At 42.4% G+C, this 16,196-nt stretch overlaps 1 protein-coding gene across 2 annotated transcripts in view; it reads right to left on the bottom strand.

Moving 5' to 3' along the window:
• The window catches only part of LOC113258537 (ubiquinol-cytochrome-c reductase complex assembly factor 1), a 92,675-nt gene extending 84,930 nt beyond the window's left edge, over positions 1–7,745 (bottom strand). Inside the window, exon 1 of one of the 2 annotated variants that reach the window (XM_026503366.4) lies at positions 7,599–7,745. In XM_026503366.4, the coding sequence (XP_026359151.1) occupies positions 7,599–7,622 (24 nt within the window). In that variant the 5' untranslated portion in view covers positions 7,623–7,745. The remainder of the gene's footprint in view (positions 1–7,598) is intronic. The other variant, XM_026503367.4, reaches the window with a different exon arrangement.
• Between the last annotated feature and the right edge of the window lie 8,451 nt (positions 7,746–16,196).

Genomic DNA, 16,196 nt, shown 5'->3' with positions numbered 1-16,196 from the left:
GACTTCATTTGCAAAGCTGTCCTGGAACTCACGCAATATGAAAAACCGAAAAAACGAAAAACCGTTTCCCCAGCAGCACTGATTGAAAACAAACAGAGACAATTGTTTAACTTCATGGCTGCCTGAGGCAGTGGATAATACTTGGGGAAAACAATAGGCTAATAAAAAAAGTTTAAAAGGAAAAGCAAGAGAATGAGCTGTTCACAAGGGCTTTGAAAAGGTCTGACATATTCCTGGGAAGGCCATGCATATGCACAGAGCTGTGTCCAAGAACAGGAAAGACCTGAGACCTCTGGTTGACCTCAAGACTCTGCACAAGCAGGAAGTGAAGTTTAAGACAGAGATGTTAAATGACAGGCAGAATGTGCCCCAACATGTGCACAGAGTTCCTCAGAAAAAAACAGGAGACTTACTGGGTCCAAGTATTTAAGGACGTCTCCAATCATTATCTGACCACTAAGTTAACTAAGCACACAATAAAGAATAAAGTCTTTATTTATTTATTAATTCAGAAAGGTCACTAAATAGAAAATAATAACAAACTCTGGGAAAGAACAGATCTGATTTCCAAAGTTGCCACATATATATTATTTAAAATGTCCAGGGGCACCTGGGTGGCACAGCGGTTAAGCATCTGCCTTCGGCTCAGGGCGTGATCCCAGCGTTATGGGATCAAGCCCCACATCAGGCTCCTCCGCTATGAGCCTGCTTCTTCCTCTCCCACTCCCCCTGCTTGTGTTCCCTCTCTCGCTGGCTTTCTCTATCTCTGTCAAATAAATAAATAAAATCTTTAAAAAAAAATACAGCATGAATATTTAAAAAAAATACAGCATGAATATTTTTTGTTTATAATTATTTTTATTTCCATTTTTATTTTTAATTTAAAAAGCAACTGCATAAAGAATAATTGTAAATCTATGCTGATGGGCACATGATGTATAAATATGTAATCTGATGACACTGACGGCATGAGGGACTCAGGAAGGAAGGGAGCTAAATGGAATCAAAGTTCTAATGTATTATTGAAATCAAGTTGATACTAATTCAAACTAGATTGTTATAAATCAAGACGTTAATTGTAATCCCCACAGCAAACACAAAGAAAATAACAAAAAACTACAGTAAAACCTTAAAACAGATACAAAAATTAACTCAAAATGGATCAAAGACCTAAACATAAGACCTAAAACTAAGATGCTCTTAAAAGAAAACATAAGTGATGACATTGGATTTGGCAATGATTTCTGGTATATGACACCAAAGCCCAGGCAACAGGAGAAAAAAAATAGTTAAGTTGGACTTCATCAAAATTAAAAACTTTTGTGCATCAAAGAATACTATCAATAAGGTAATAAGGCAATCCACGGAATGGGAGAGAGTATTTACAAATCATATATCTGATAAGGGACTGAATCCAGAATATATTAAAAAGAAAAAAACTGGGATGCCTAGGTGGCTCAGTTGGTTAAGTGATCAAGTCATGATCCCAGGGTCCTGGGATCAAGCCCCACATCAGGGTCCTTGCTCAGCGGGGAGCCTGCTTCTCCCTCTGCCTGCTGTTCCCCCTGCTTGTGCTCTCTGACAAATAAATAAATAAAATCTTAAAAAAACAAAAACAAAACTCCTACAACTCAACAACCACAAAAAACTCAATTTAAAAAGTGGGCAAAGGACTCACATAGACATTTGTCCAAAGACATAAATGGCCAGCTTCCATATAAAATATTCTCCACATCCATTAGAGAAATGCAAATCAAAGCTACAATGAGACATCATCTCACACCCATTAAGATGGCCACTAAGGGGGTGCCTGGGTGGCTCCGCTGGTTAAGTGTCCAACTCTCAATTTTCGATCACCGTCATGATCTCAGGGTTGTGAGATCGAGCTCCCCCACCAGGCTCTGCACCGGGCACAGAGCCTGCTTAAGATCTTTCCCTCCCTCTTCCTCTGCCCTCCTCTCCCAACCTGCTCCTGCACACTCTCGCTCTTAAAAAAAAAAAAAAAAAAAAAAAAAAGAGATGGTCACTATGAAAGGAAAAAAGGAAGAAAAAATAACAAGCATTAGCAAAGATGTGGAGAAACTGGAGCCCTTATGCTTTCTTGGTGGGAATGTAAACACTGCAGCCACTGTGAAAAATAAAATGGCAAATGCTCAAAAAATTAAACATAGAATTACCATATGATCCAGTAATTTTACTTCTGAATACATACCCAAAAGAAGTGAAAAAAGGGCCTTGAACAGATATACGTACACCCATGTTCATGGCAGCACTATTTCATAACAGCCAAAAGACAGAAGCAACCTAAGTGTCTGTCCTCAGATGAATGGGTAAACAAGATGTGGTATATACATACTATAGAATATTATTCAGCCTTAAAAGGGAAGAAAATTCTGACACATGCTACAACATAGAAGAACCCGGAAGACATTATGCTAAGTAAAATACACTACTCACAAAAGGATAAATACCATGTGATTCCACTAATAAGAAGTACCTAGAGTAGTCAAAATCATAAAGACAGAAAGAATGGTGGTTGCCTGGGGCTAAGCAGAGGGGGGCATGGTGATTTATTGCTTAATAGGTAGAATTTCAGTTCTGCAAGATAAAAAGAGTTCTGTGATCCATGGTTGTGACGGCAGCACAACAATGTAAATGTATTTAATTTAATGCTACTGAACTGTATAGTTAAAAATGATTAAAATGGTACATTTTATACTATGTGTATTTTACTACAATTAAAAAAAAAAACACAAGTACAGAGGGGCACCTGGGTAACCCAGTCAGTTAAGTGTCCGACTCTTGGTTTTGGCTCAGCACGTGATCTCAGGGTTGTGAGATGGAGCCCTCCATCCAGCTCTGCACTCAGCGAGGAGTCTGAATTTCTCTCTCCCTCTGCTCCTCCCCCCGCAACACACACACATACTCTCTCTCTCTCAAATAAATAAATCAATCTTAAAAAAAAAAAAAGTACACAGTGCCTTTCTGCAATTTCTACTACTGTCAAACTAAAGCAAAAATGATCACCAATGCCCAGGACAGCTCATAAAACCATAAACAAGCCCCACTACACTGCTCAAATGTCCAGTTCCTCCACCGGAGCTACTCTGAAACAGCAGTGTTTTAGCTTCCTCCTGCTTCCTAAACCCATTGTTGGAGAAGGGAAAAAAAGAGGAAAAACAAAGGGGAAACTAATGAGAATGTTTTAGGAATACTACTTCTCTGGGGTTCAAATTTCTTATCTTAAAATGGAGAATACAATAGGGCCTACCTTTTTAAAGGGCTATCGTCAGGATTAAGTAAATTCACACATATAAAGTATTTAAGAGTGCTTACCACATGGTAAATGCCCTATAAATGTTAAACTTTTTTTTTTTTTTTTAGGGTGGGGGAGAGAGAGAGTGTGTGCATGCACAGGGGTGGGAGCGGGTGGAGGGAGAGCGAAAGTGAGAATCTCAGGCAGACTCCCCGCTGAGCGCAGAGCCCTATGTGGGGCTCAATCTCAGGACCCTGAGATCATGACCTGAGCTGGAATCAAGAGTTCAGCAGTTAACCCACTGAGCCACCCAGGCACCCTGATAAATGCCCTAAAAATGTTGGCTATCCATATTCTTGCCCAGGAAATCTCAACATCTCATTCCAACTCTATCTCAGTTGGCTTACTCTCTCCTGAATGCCAGCTGTCCAGCTACTTAAAAACAACAACAATAACAACAAAACACCACCTCCAGCTGGATATGTTCAGTGAAGGACACAGCTATATTAACTCAGTCATCCACGGCAGACCTGGGACTCACTGTTAGATATCCCTCTCCCTCATCCTCAACATCTAACCCTTCACCAAGCCCTGGTAGGTGGTTTCCTCACCTGTTGAAATCATCCCTTCCTCTTTAACCACACTTCCCCTCTTACTACAGGCCTTCCTCACTTCTTCCAGGATTACTTGAGTAGCTTCTGACTGGCCTTCAGGACTTGGAACCTCAGCCCTCTGACTGATCCATCCACAACTGCTACAGGGATCTATTAAAGCAAAAATCTAATAGTGAGTATGAGAGTTTCTGATGATGAGTTTCTTTCTTTTTTTTAAACTTTTTTATACTTTCAAAATAAAATTTTTAAATTTTAATTAAAAAAGGAGAGAAGAGAGGCACCTGGCTGGCTCAGTTGGTAGAGCATTCAACTCCTGAGCTCTGGGTCATGAGTTCAAGACCCACACTGGGTGTAGAGCTTATTTAAAAAAAAAAAATAAAAGTAAAAAGACCATAGCTTTAAAAAATAAATAAAAATTTTAAAAATAAAAATAAAAAATGAGAGAAGAAACTAAAGCGTTCCCTGATCAGTGGTGGTTGCAGGGCGAGATCAATAGGAGAAAAGGACTGCAAAAGAGCACATAGAAACGTTGGGGAGTGAGAAACATGTTCATTATTTTTATTGTGGTGATAGCTTTTCAAGTGTATATCTATCTTAACAGTTATCAAATTGTATAATTAAATAAGTCCAACTTATTGTATGTCAATTATTCTTTAACTTTAAAAATTTAGATAACAAAAGAATAAATGTATCAAAAAACCTTTAAAAACAAACTTTTTTGCCCTAAAAACAGAAGCTTTAACATAGATCCCATCTACAGCATGGTAGATGATGCCAAGCAATATATATACATCACTATCACAGACTACCCGCCTATCTCCAGCACAAGTCACAAAAGGTCAGGGAGTGCGTAACCTTGTCCTAGAACCCAGTCTCCAGGGCTAGGCGCAAACTGGGGACTACAGGAAACCAGCCTGGACACTGGGCTGCTATCAGTTATTAGGTTGCACACCATTCAAACCTCCTCAGTGTGCACTTGCAGCTTACCCATGATGCATCTCCTCCCTTAGCCCATTGGAAAGACTCAGGATCTCACCCTATAGAAGTACCTTAGTGGTTTACATTACAGGCATAAGAATAACTTGAGAATGAAGATCGGGTTGTTTTCAACTTGAAAATTACGAATGAATGAATGAATGAGAGAGAGAGAGAGAAAGAGAAAGAAAAAAAACAAAGGGGGGAGGGAGAGAGGGAGAATACTTGGGAAAAAACCTATTAAAAATAAATCTTCCTTTGCTTAAAATATTTCAAAGGCTCCCCTCTGTCTCCGGATAAACCTCTAATCCTAATCATGAAACACAAGACACTGACTCCTCTCCTGCCACTTCCCCGTAAGTGTCCCCAAGTCAAGCTAAACAGATTCATGTACAGTTCTTGGTTGTATGGCATTAGTAGCATAAACTAATGCTTCTCTTCTATGCTCTCTCTCCCATTCCCGATATAATGTTCTCATTTAGTTCAGGTATCTCTCCCCGATGAATGCTTATCCTCAAGCTGGGTTAGGTGTGTCTCTACTCTGCTCCTGTAGCACCTGGTACAGACTTCTTTTTTTTTTTTTAAAGAGTTTTTATTTATTTGACAGAGATAGAGACAGCCAGTGAGAGAGGAAACACAAGCAGAGGGAGTGGGAGAGGAAGAAGCAGGCTCCCAGCGGAGGAGCCTGATGTGGGGCTCGATCCCAGAACGCCAGGATCACGCCCTGAGCCGAAGGCAGACGCTTAACGACTGAGCCACCCAGGCGCCCCCTGGTACAGACTTCTATCACAGCATTTCAAGTATTGTATTAGTAGTTCTCTTTTCTGTCTCTCCTATTAGATTATAACCTTGAGAGAAAAGTGTATGTTTTTCATCCTCAGTCCCTTGGACAGTTCTTAGAATGCTCAAACTCTCAAAACAGTTGCTAAACTAAAAGGAAGGGAAGAAAAGCACTTAAATGTTATCTGTATCACCTGACTTTCTGATCAATCCTATCAAACCTACTGTTAAGAAAATCTGAGGCTCAGAGAAATTAGAAGACTTGCTCAAGGGTACACTCATAGTAAGTAATGGAGCCAAGCTTTCAACCAAGGCTCTTCGGACTCCTAGACAGGTAGATTTCCTGTATTTGTGAATTCCTCAGCATCTAAACCAAATGCCTCCTCAATAAATAATCAATAAATATCTGCTGCTTTCACGTTTACTGCCACTTTCAACCAGTCCTAGGGGAGACTCCATTGCTTTGTCACACAGCACACTGTATCGTATAAGAGGCCTTTACGATCAGTATAAAGGGAAAGTGATTTTAAAACCTAAAAAAGTGAAAATGACTTTATCTAAACTTGGTTTTTATCTAAAAAGATGTACAGAAAGGAATAAATAGAAAAAAAATCTGACTAACAGAGGGCAGTTAGGTGGTTTCAATGGATGCTACCACCTAAGAATAAACCTGAAACAGTCCACACACTCAGGGGCAAGAACATTTAATATTATCTGGGCAGCCACTAACTTCCAAGACAAATCAAGGTGTTCGTTCATTTTGGATGTATAGCCCAGTAAACTTTTCATCTTTTTCCTGACATACCCACCTTAAAAACTAAATAAGGACATCCTAGTTGCCATTTCCAACACCAGTTCTCAAATCTGAATCAATTTCTGCCCTGGCATCAACAATTACATCACCAAATGAATCTTTCTGTAAGTTAAATGAGCTATTATTCTTCAAACACTGGGCAGCAATAGAGAGAACTGCACTTTGCTAGGCTGACAAGAAATACAAGAGGTAAAACTGCAGTCCTTGTAAACCATATATAAAAAGATTAGAAACGTTAAGTGTAAATAACAAGTCACAGAATAGCCAGAGGCAGGAAGGGAAAGTTGTCTGCTCTGAAAAACAATGTCCTTGATCCAATTTTTGAAAGACTCACTAAAATTATAAACCCTTCCATCCCTCAATGATTAGTAACTAAGCTCTGTATCCTCCTAACCTTTTTCTGCTGTCACTTTCTTTCTCCTTGAATTCCCAGATGTCAGAGTATGCTACAAGGTAAGGACGAATCAAAAGTGCAGTAGTTTCCCATAAGGGTGCTAAGAAGTCTAGTAATCCTTCCTTCCTTACTTCATTAATTCCTTCAATAAATATTTCTTGAACACCTATGATGTGCCATACACTGTGCTAGGCAAAGTCAAAACGACAGATAGGAGCCCCGTTTTCGTGCAGCTTTCAACCTGACAACCTGTAATAGTATTCCACTTAACTGTACAGTCACGAATCGTCTTACTGATCTCGGAAACAAACCCAGAGAACCTCAGAAACCGAAGGGACTGCAGATTAACCTCGTTTTTTCCATCGGGACACCGAGGCCCGAAAGTGACCCGTCCAAGGTCACCCTGGGCATCAGTGACAGAACAGAAACTAGAACCCAGGTCTCCCGACACTCCAATCAGTGCCCCCAGGTGCTGCCTCTCCTTGCGGGAAAGCGATCGCATGAGGTGACTAAGAAAAAGCAAACTTCGCCAAATTTAGGTCCGATGTCACTGTCTCCCTTCTCCAAAGAGGGAGAAGCCACGGCCAAACAGAGGATAGGGGGAACCAGGACGCTGCCTCAGTTTCCCCGCAGAGAGGCGGCCGCGTAGCCTCGCGCCGCACAAGCTCCCCTCCTGCACTTTCCTCCAGTTTCTCCCGCCCTGCCCTCTCCGACTCCAACCCTGGGGCCCAGCGGGCGACCACAGCAAATTACTCCTTCACTCACAAGGACTCGCACCAGCAACGCCATGTTCCTCTACAACCATTTCCGGGTAAAGGGTGGCCTTCCGGAGCCCCGCGGCCCCCACCCCTTGCCTGCGTTGTCCTTTCGCCGGCGGGTGCCCGGCAACGGCGGCGCAGGCGTACAGAGGCCGCCGCGCTCACGAGCGCGCGCTTTTCTCTGCGGAGCGCGAGGCTGCGTGTCCCCGGCGCGCGCCTCCGTTCTCTCCAGTCTTTCCCTCGTGACACGTCACAGAGGCTCAGGTCCTCTCCTCAGCACCTGTCCTCCTTGACCAGTGCGCTTGGGCTTTTCAGAGCTGTCTCCTTAAGCGCCCCGCTTGACCCGGCCTCACCCCTCAGCGCCCGTTGTCAGAACTCTCCCAGACTCTACCACGGGAATCCCTCTCCCTTGTCACTGGGGGCGGGGGAGTGGGTGGGGAAAAAAAAGGACTTTGGAAGAGCCCAACATTTAAGCACTCCCTAAAAAAAAAGAGCCTGAGAAGGAGTTGTAGAGGAACACAGGGGAGTGTTGAGCTGAGTCCTGAAAGTTAGGGGAACAGGGCCATCACCGGCTGACCTGAGGCCGGAAGAGAACTTTTGAAGTTTCTGGTGTGTTGGTTGTTTCATGGGAACATCTTTGAGTATTGATAGGAGATGATTGTAAAGGTGAAGATACAGAAGAAAGAATCAAGGATGCAGGGAGTTTCTTGAGGAGGTGGGAGAGAATGGCCTTGGCTGGAGGACCTCTTCCGTTGTATCCCAAGAGCAGTAGAGGAGAAAAGAAGTGGGTGGATGCACCTGGGGGTTGACTGAGAGCAGAGGGACAGGACGTTCAAGGACTTCCTTCTTTTCATTCAGTCAGCAAAGACCCAGTGAATGTTCACTATGTGCTGGTCACAAGAATAGTGTGGATAATAGCTTTGTGGAGCTCCTAGACTGATGGGGGAGGCATGCCAAAGTCTAATAAACCAATGAAAAAATAAAATAACTAAAACCTTACGAAAAAAAAATTATGATAAGTGCTTTGAAGGAAACAACAAAGAGCTAAACTTGAGAATAACATGGGAAACTACACTTTAGATAATATGGCCAGGTAAGGCTTCTCTGAGGAGGTGGCATGTAAGTTGAGACGCAAAGGAGAAAAAGGAGCTAGCCATGGGAAGTAACTTTGAACATGCTATATTACCAGCAAATATTGGGTATGAGAAAGGGAAAGAAGATTCGAGGACAAGAGTCCTGAAATGGGAAAGAATAAGGGTTTATTTCAAGAATCCAAAAAAGAATTGGGTATTTACACCCAAAAAACAAAAACACTAATTTAAAAAGATATATGAACCCCGATGTTTATTGCAACATTATTTACAGTAGGCAACATATGGGAGCAACCTAAATGTCTATCCATAGACGAATGGATAAAGAAGATGTTTATAAATACACAATGATATGTTACTCAGCCATGACAAAGAATGAGATCTTGCCATTTTTGACAACATGGATAGAACTAGGGAGTATCATGTTAAGTGAAATAAGTCTGGCAGAAAAACAAATACCATATGATTTCACCATATGTGGAATCTAAAAACAAAACAAATAAAAAAGCAAAAACAGTCTCATAAATACAGAAAACTGGTGGTTGCCAGAGGGGAGGGGCTGGGGGGATGGATAAAACAGGTGAAGGGAATTAAAAGGTACAAACTCCCAGTTATGAAATAAGTCACAGAGATGAAAAGTACAGCATAGGGATTTAATAATATTATAATAACTTTGTGTGGTGACAGATGGTGACTACACTTACCATGGTAAACACTGAGTAGTGTATAGAGTTGTCGAATCACTATGTTGTATACCTGAAACCAATATAACAGTGTATGTCAACTATACTTCAATTAAAAAAAAAGAATCCAAAGAAAACCAGGGTGGCATTAAAATTAATCTGAATTAATTTAAAGAGATAATTAAGATAGGCAGAAGCTAAATTATGCAAGGACTACTAGATGAGGTCTGTATTTTATTCTATGGATAGTTGGAAGCCATTAGAGGATATTAAGCAAGGGAAGGTTAGCTGGCTCGTGTTTAAGAAGCTGATGTTGACTACTATACATAGAATGGATCAGAGAGGATTAAATGTGAAAATGGAAGACCAGGTAGTAGGCTGATAGTATTCAAACACTAATGATTTTCATATATCAATTTAGTTTTGTTTTTATACAGAATATAAAGATTTCCCTCATCAGTCTTCCATATGAAGGATTTTATAAGCCAAAGTGAAGATGCTTTCTGATCTCAAGCCCCTAGCTCACATATGCAGTATTGAAAAACAATGGTGTACTTCTCCTGCATGTACCTTAGGACAAGTGGCATCACATATTAAAAAGAGATAAGAGGGACACCTGGGTGACTCAGTCGGTTAAGCAGCCTACTCTTGATTTCAGCTCAGGTTATGATCTCACGGTTGTGAGATTGAACCCCACATCAGGCTCCATGCTCAGTAAGGAGTCTGCTTGAGGATTCTCCCCCTCTGCCCCTCCCCCAACTTGCTCGCACACTCTTTCTCTCTTAAAATAAATAAACACATCTTAAAAAAATAAAATTAAATTAAATTAAAATAAAAACATTCATGTTACTCTCCAAAACTTATTCTGCAAAAAAAATTTACTCATTGGTTTTATGGAAAACACAAAGAACTAGAACTTGGTCCTTGCCCTCAAGGATATTACATTGGGGAGTAGGTATAATACATATTCACAATTTTTTTAAAAAACAAGGCAAAAGAATGAAGTTGGACTCCTATCTCACACCATATGGAAAATTAACTCAAAATAGATCGTAGACCTAAATGTAAAAGCTAAACTATAAAACTCTTAGGAAAAAAAAACATAAGAGCAAATCTTCATGACCTTGTGTTAGATAAAAACCTTCTTAGATACAACACCAAAAGCACAGAAAACAAAAGAAAAAATAAATTGGACTACATAAAAATTTAAACTTTTGTGTTGCAAAAAATACCATCAGGAAAGTAAAAAGATACAGAATGGGAGAAAATATTTGCAAATCAGATATCAGATAAGGGGCTCGTACCCAGAATATATAAAGAACTCTACAACTCAATAATAAACAAACACCCAATTAAAAACGGGTAAAGGATTTGAATAGAAATTTCTCCAAAGAAGATCTACAAATGGCCAATAAGCTAATGAAAAGATGATCAACATCAGTAGTCATTAGGGAACTACCAACATGCGTACATACACATACATACACAGGCACATGCAATGAAATTCCACCTCACACTCCACTGGATGGCTATAATCAGGCAGACGTACAAAACAAAGTGCTAGCAAGGATCCATCATACATTAGTGATGGAAATATAAATGGTACAGCTGTTCTGGAAAAGAGTCTGGCTGTTCCTCAGAATGAAAACATAGAATTACCATATGACCCATTAATTCCATTCCTAAGTCAAAATTAAAACATATGTCCACAAAAAGTCTTTATGAATGTTCATCACTGCACTATTCACAATAGCATATAAAAGGTGAAAACAACCTAAATGTTCATCAACTGATGAATGGATAAATAAAATGTGGGGTATCGAGAAACTGGATTGTTATTCAGCAATAAACAGGAATGAACTACTGATAAGAGCTACAATATGGATGACCCTGGAAAACATGCTACGTGAAAGCAGTCAGTCACAAGAGGCTAAATGTTGTATGATTATGGTTCCATTTCTGTGAGGTATTCAGCCACTCACTCCCATGGCCAATTCTTGGACTTTATTACTGGAATTGTTTTAATTCTGAAATTTCTGATTTATGCCATTCTGTGTTCTTACCATTCTCTTCTTTCAGCTCTCATTAATTACTTCTAGTACAACTGTCATTCTACCCCATCGAGACCTCCAGGCTTTTTATCTCCTCTCTTTATAGTATGTCAACCGTCTCCTCTCTATACTTCTATCTAGCTCAGACTATATGGTCCATCACTTCAATTGTTCTCTTACCAATATTAACTTCCTTGCTCAAACGTCTTTCTATCCCGTCCATCTAGAAAGACTCCAACCCTGTAATTGTTCATGTATTTCATGCCTGCATCCGTTATTGGGTACTATTGAAGAAAATCATGCAAGGGGCCGATGAGTACTACCAAGTACGATTATCCACCACTATTGTGCTCAATTCATCTTGCTTCCTCTAGGACTGCTATTTATTTATTTATTTATTTATTTATAACTGTATTAATTTCCTAGGGCTATCATAACAACAACAACTACCAAAAAAACCACCACAAACTGGGTGGTTTAAAACAATGGAAATGTGTTGTTTCATAGTTCTAGAGGCTAGAAGTCCAAAATCAAGATGTTGGCAGGACCATGCTCTATCCGAAGGCTCCAGGAAAGCCTTTTCTTGTTTTTTCCTAGCTCTGGCAGTTTCCAGCAATTCTTGTTGTTTCTTAGTTTACAACTGCATAACTCCAATCTGTTCGTCTGTCATTTCATGGTCTTTTCCCTACCTGTCTCTGTGTCTCTTCTTTTCTAAGGACTCCAGTCAGGTTGCATTGAGACCCAGCCTCATGACTTCACCTTAACTTGATTACATCTGCAAAGACCATTTTGCCAAATACAGTCATATTCACAGGTATGAGGGTTAAGGCTTAAACATATCTTTTTGAGGGACACAATTAAACAAATATCAGGAGCCTTTTCTACATTCCTCAAACCTTGACTCTGACCCCTTCCTACTGTCTCTGAACAGATGGCCTCAACTCCTACTTCACACAGAAAATAGAAATTAGAAGCCATCAGAATGAAACTTGACTTCCCACCACTCAACCAACAAACCTGTTTTTATCATATGTATGTATCCTTTCTTCTTATTTCTTGAAAGAATTGCTGCTTTTCCTATTTAAAATTAATCTCTTAAGAGTTCTTCAGGGCACCTGGGTAGCTCGGTCAGTTAAGTGTCTGCCTTCAGCTCAGGTCATGATCCCAGGGTCCTGGGATGGAGCCCCGCATCCGGCTCCCCAGTGATCAGGGAGCCTGTTTCTGCCTCTGCCTGCCACTCCACCCTGCTAGTGCTCTCTCTCTCTCTGTCAAATAAATAAATAAAATCTTAAAAAAAAAAAAAAAAAGAGTTCTCCAAACCTGACATGTCCAAATCTGACCTCATTATCTTCCTCTCAAAATGTTTCCTTCTTCTGAATTCTCTTTCATTGTTGTTCTTGAATGGCACACCTTCCACCCAGTTGCCCAAGCAAACAAAACAAAACAAAACCCCACAGGATTCACCCTTGACTTTGCTTCTCCCTTACTCTGTCCATCCCAACACTCCCCAAGTCCTGCATGAAGCCCATACTTAATATTTGCATTTAGGCATCCACATCAAATTCAGCTGATTCAATTCAGTTCACAGCTACCTGTAATACTATCTCTTTCCCATCTGAAGTTGTGAAATCCCATTGTTTTACATGCTGGACTTGTATGGTTGGTTCCATTGCATTCTGATGGACAACTTGAATTTTCCCCTTTATTTCATCTCCTTTGATTCAGCCGATTATATTACCATCCTAGCATCTTTTGGGGTCTTTATTTTCTCTTTCATTCATGTGTGGAACTTGAGGACCTGGTCATTGCAAGGTAAGAGAAGTTAGGTAAAGTACTAAGCACAGTACCTGGCACACAATAAGCCCTTGATAAACATTTACAATTGTGATTGCTATTATTATCCCAACCCTCAGCACAGCATCTGGGCCATAGTAAGCCCTCAATAAATATTTATTGATTAATGAATGAATGAATGGATCAAAGGTTGATGGAATGAATAAATATCCCCTCTCCGAAATCCCAGGCCTGTTAAATTTGATATTATTATCCCTCTTTCACAGACAGAGAAACCGAGGCTCAGAGAGTTTCAGCTGGAAAGTGGTGGAACCGGAACTGGAACCCAGATCTGCCTGACTCCCAAGCATATGTGACTCACCCTTCCTTGCTCTGCTTCCTTACATGTGTGCACAGATCAAAAGAACTAGTTGTGAAGTCTGAGAGGTTTTCCAAGGTCGTGTGTCCAAACTCTGGAAAAACGATTCTCCCGCCTATGGGCCTGGGACATAGGAATGTGGGAGGGGCTAAGAGATGACATCAGGGCACTAGGAGCCTCACCTCTTTCCACCCCAATGGGCCTCTCATCTTCCCTGCCCTAACCTATATGCTTAGCTATTTCTCCCCAAAAACGAACAGATTATGCATCCCCAAGGCGAAACTTTTAGGAACAGGAAGGCAAGGCCTAGGAAGCTAATTTGACTACACGCCAGGACCAGAGTCAGTGGCATTGGGGGAGAGAAATAGCAAGAATGGTTCAAAGAATGCTAAGACCCACAGGAGGCCTGCGTTACCTCTCTGGATGTCAGCTTCCTCATCTATAAAAATGAGAGGGGGGGTAATAGTCCTTTGCCCTACCTGCTTCACAGAACTGTTGGAGACACAATAATGATACAGCTAATATTTATTGAGTGCCACCGCTGTGCTGGCCATTGTGTTGAGTGTCTTTCATATCCGCACAGTTAGCCCTATGAAATAAGCATATTGTCTACCCCTTCCCCCTCCTTATTCCCCTCCCCACCAACCCCGACAAATGAGGAAACCAAGGTTCATGGAATTAAGTTACTTGCCCAAGGCCTCTAACTCTAAGTGACAGATCTGAAATTTGAAACTGGGCTGCCTTTTGAGCCCTTCAGAGCTGCAAGCGTGTTTGTGAACCTCAGCAGAGAGCCAGTTTGTGAACTGAGAATGATACACGCCTCGTGCCCTCTTGCACACAAGTGTTCCATACAAGTCCGAAGCTTGTTTCGATTGGACCCGAGGTGATGCCCAGTAGAGATCGTTGTCCAAGGAGGCAGGTGATCAGATGGTTAGGATAGAAGGGCTGTTTCCCACACTGATTTGATTGGATTCCCATAGTCTGGGGAGGAAAGGGGGGAGGGCCCGCAGTCTGAGTGGCTCTTTTGTGAAAGCAAGTTCTAGGGCAGGTTGAGGTGGGAGAGGAAGCTCTTAGGTACCAAGCCAGACCACAACAGTCAATGCAGTGCCCGGGCCTGCAGCAGGAAGAGCACGGGGGCTGAGATGACAGGAAGCCCTCTGACAGGGCTCAGGCAGGGTGCCGCTCCAGGCTGTCAGACTTTCCAAGAAAGGAGGGACACACAGCCCAGAAAATCAGTGCGTGTAGGAGCCAGCCCCACCTGTGACCTCTTCATCCTCTGCCTCTCTCTCTACCCTCGGTTTCCATCCCCCTGCTTCTACCCAGCTCTCCCTGTGTCCACAGTCCCCTGGTTGGCTTCCCCAGCACCGCCTCCAGGCTCGCTCTCCCCTCTCACACCAGAACTCTGTCTGCTGTGGCAGCTCCTTTGTTTACTGCCAGAGCTCGCAGGCCTGCCACCGGCCAAACACAACGAAGCCTGGCCAGGGAAGGCTAGGCTCCAGGTGCAGACTGGCCCCTCAGGGACAGGTAATGGCCTCCAAGCCAGGGAGGCAGCTCAAAGGTAGGCTGCCCCCTGTGCTAGGCTCTTGTTTCAGGTCCTGACAACCCAGGTTTCAGGCCTAGAGGGAAGGGACACAAGATCTGCCCATAGCTGGGCAGGAATCCCTACTGTTGAAACAGCTTTGGCTAGGAGCCCTGGGAATCAAAGACCCAGCTGGAGAGAGGTGGGGAAAATGTTGAGGCCCCCTGGGTGGGAAGCAGAGACCTAGACTCCCTTCCCCTGGTCCTCCTGCTCTTCAGCCAGGCAGAGTCTGGTCCTGAGCCCTTAGAACAAAGACTCGCGTGCCCAAATTTCCCTACCAGAGGGTTCTGTTCCCCTCCCAAGTGTTCATGCCTCATGCCCCCCCTAAGGATTCTAGTGGATAAAGGGAAGTGGGCATTTACTCTGGGCCAAGCCCCAAGCAGGAAACATTGTCAGGATGTATCTGGCATTGGTCTAAGTGGGAAGGTTACTTATTTAATAAATAGTTATGTATTTGTATAACAGATAATGTAAAGGAGAGGGACTCCAGCTCTGTTTCTGGAGCTGGGGTGATGGGTAGGAAGTGATGGATGAGCAGGGAGGACTGGTAACGGTGCCAAGCTGGAGGGTAGCAGGGCCACAGATAAGATCATTCAAGGAACAGTGGTCAGTGGCAAAAAGAAGATGCCCCAACAGGGGAGGAGGAGATCCCTGGAAGCCCAGTATCCCCACTGAAAGGTAGCCGGCCCTCTAAATGGTGGGCAGCTGATTCTGTGAGTATGTGTGGGGGTGGGGCGCAAATAGGTGAATGAAGTGGGGTTGATTTTAGAGAAAATGAAATTCCCAATTTTCCTCCCATGTAGGGATCCATTCTGGAGGCAACAAGCTTGACTAAGGAATGTCAAGCCTCTTGCCAGGCCCCAGAGGAACAGACGGAGCTCCAGACCAATGGGCCTTTGGAAGGAACGGGAAGGGGGTTAGAGGTTGCATTGGCCCTACTCAGCCTGTACTCTCCCGTTTTGCTTCAGGCAACCCACCTCCCTTCCCTGGGTCAGTCATTCTTTGAGGGGTCACTGGGTCCCCTGGAGTAAACAAGAAATTTGCCACAG

This window comes from Ursus arctos, unplaced genomic scaffold (assembly GCF_023065955.2).
Source record: "Ursus arctos isolate Adak ecotype North America unplaced genomic scaffold, UrsArc2.0 scaffold_16, whole genome shotgun sequence".
In the NCBI taxonomy this organism is placed as follows: domain Eukaryota; kingdom Metazoa; phylum Chordata; class Mammalia; order Carnivora; family Ursidae; genus Ursus; species Ursus arctos.
Note: the sequence above shows the minus strand (reverse complement) of the source record. Positions and strands in the feature narration are given on the sequence as shown.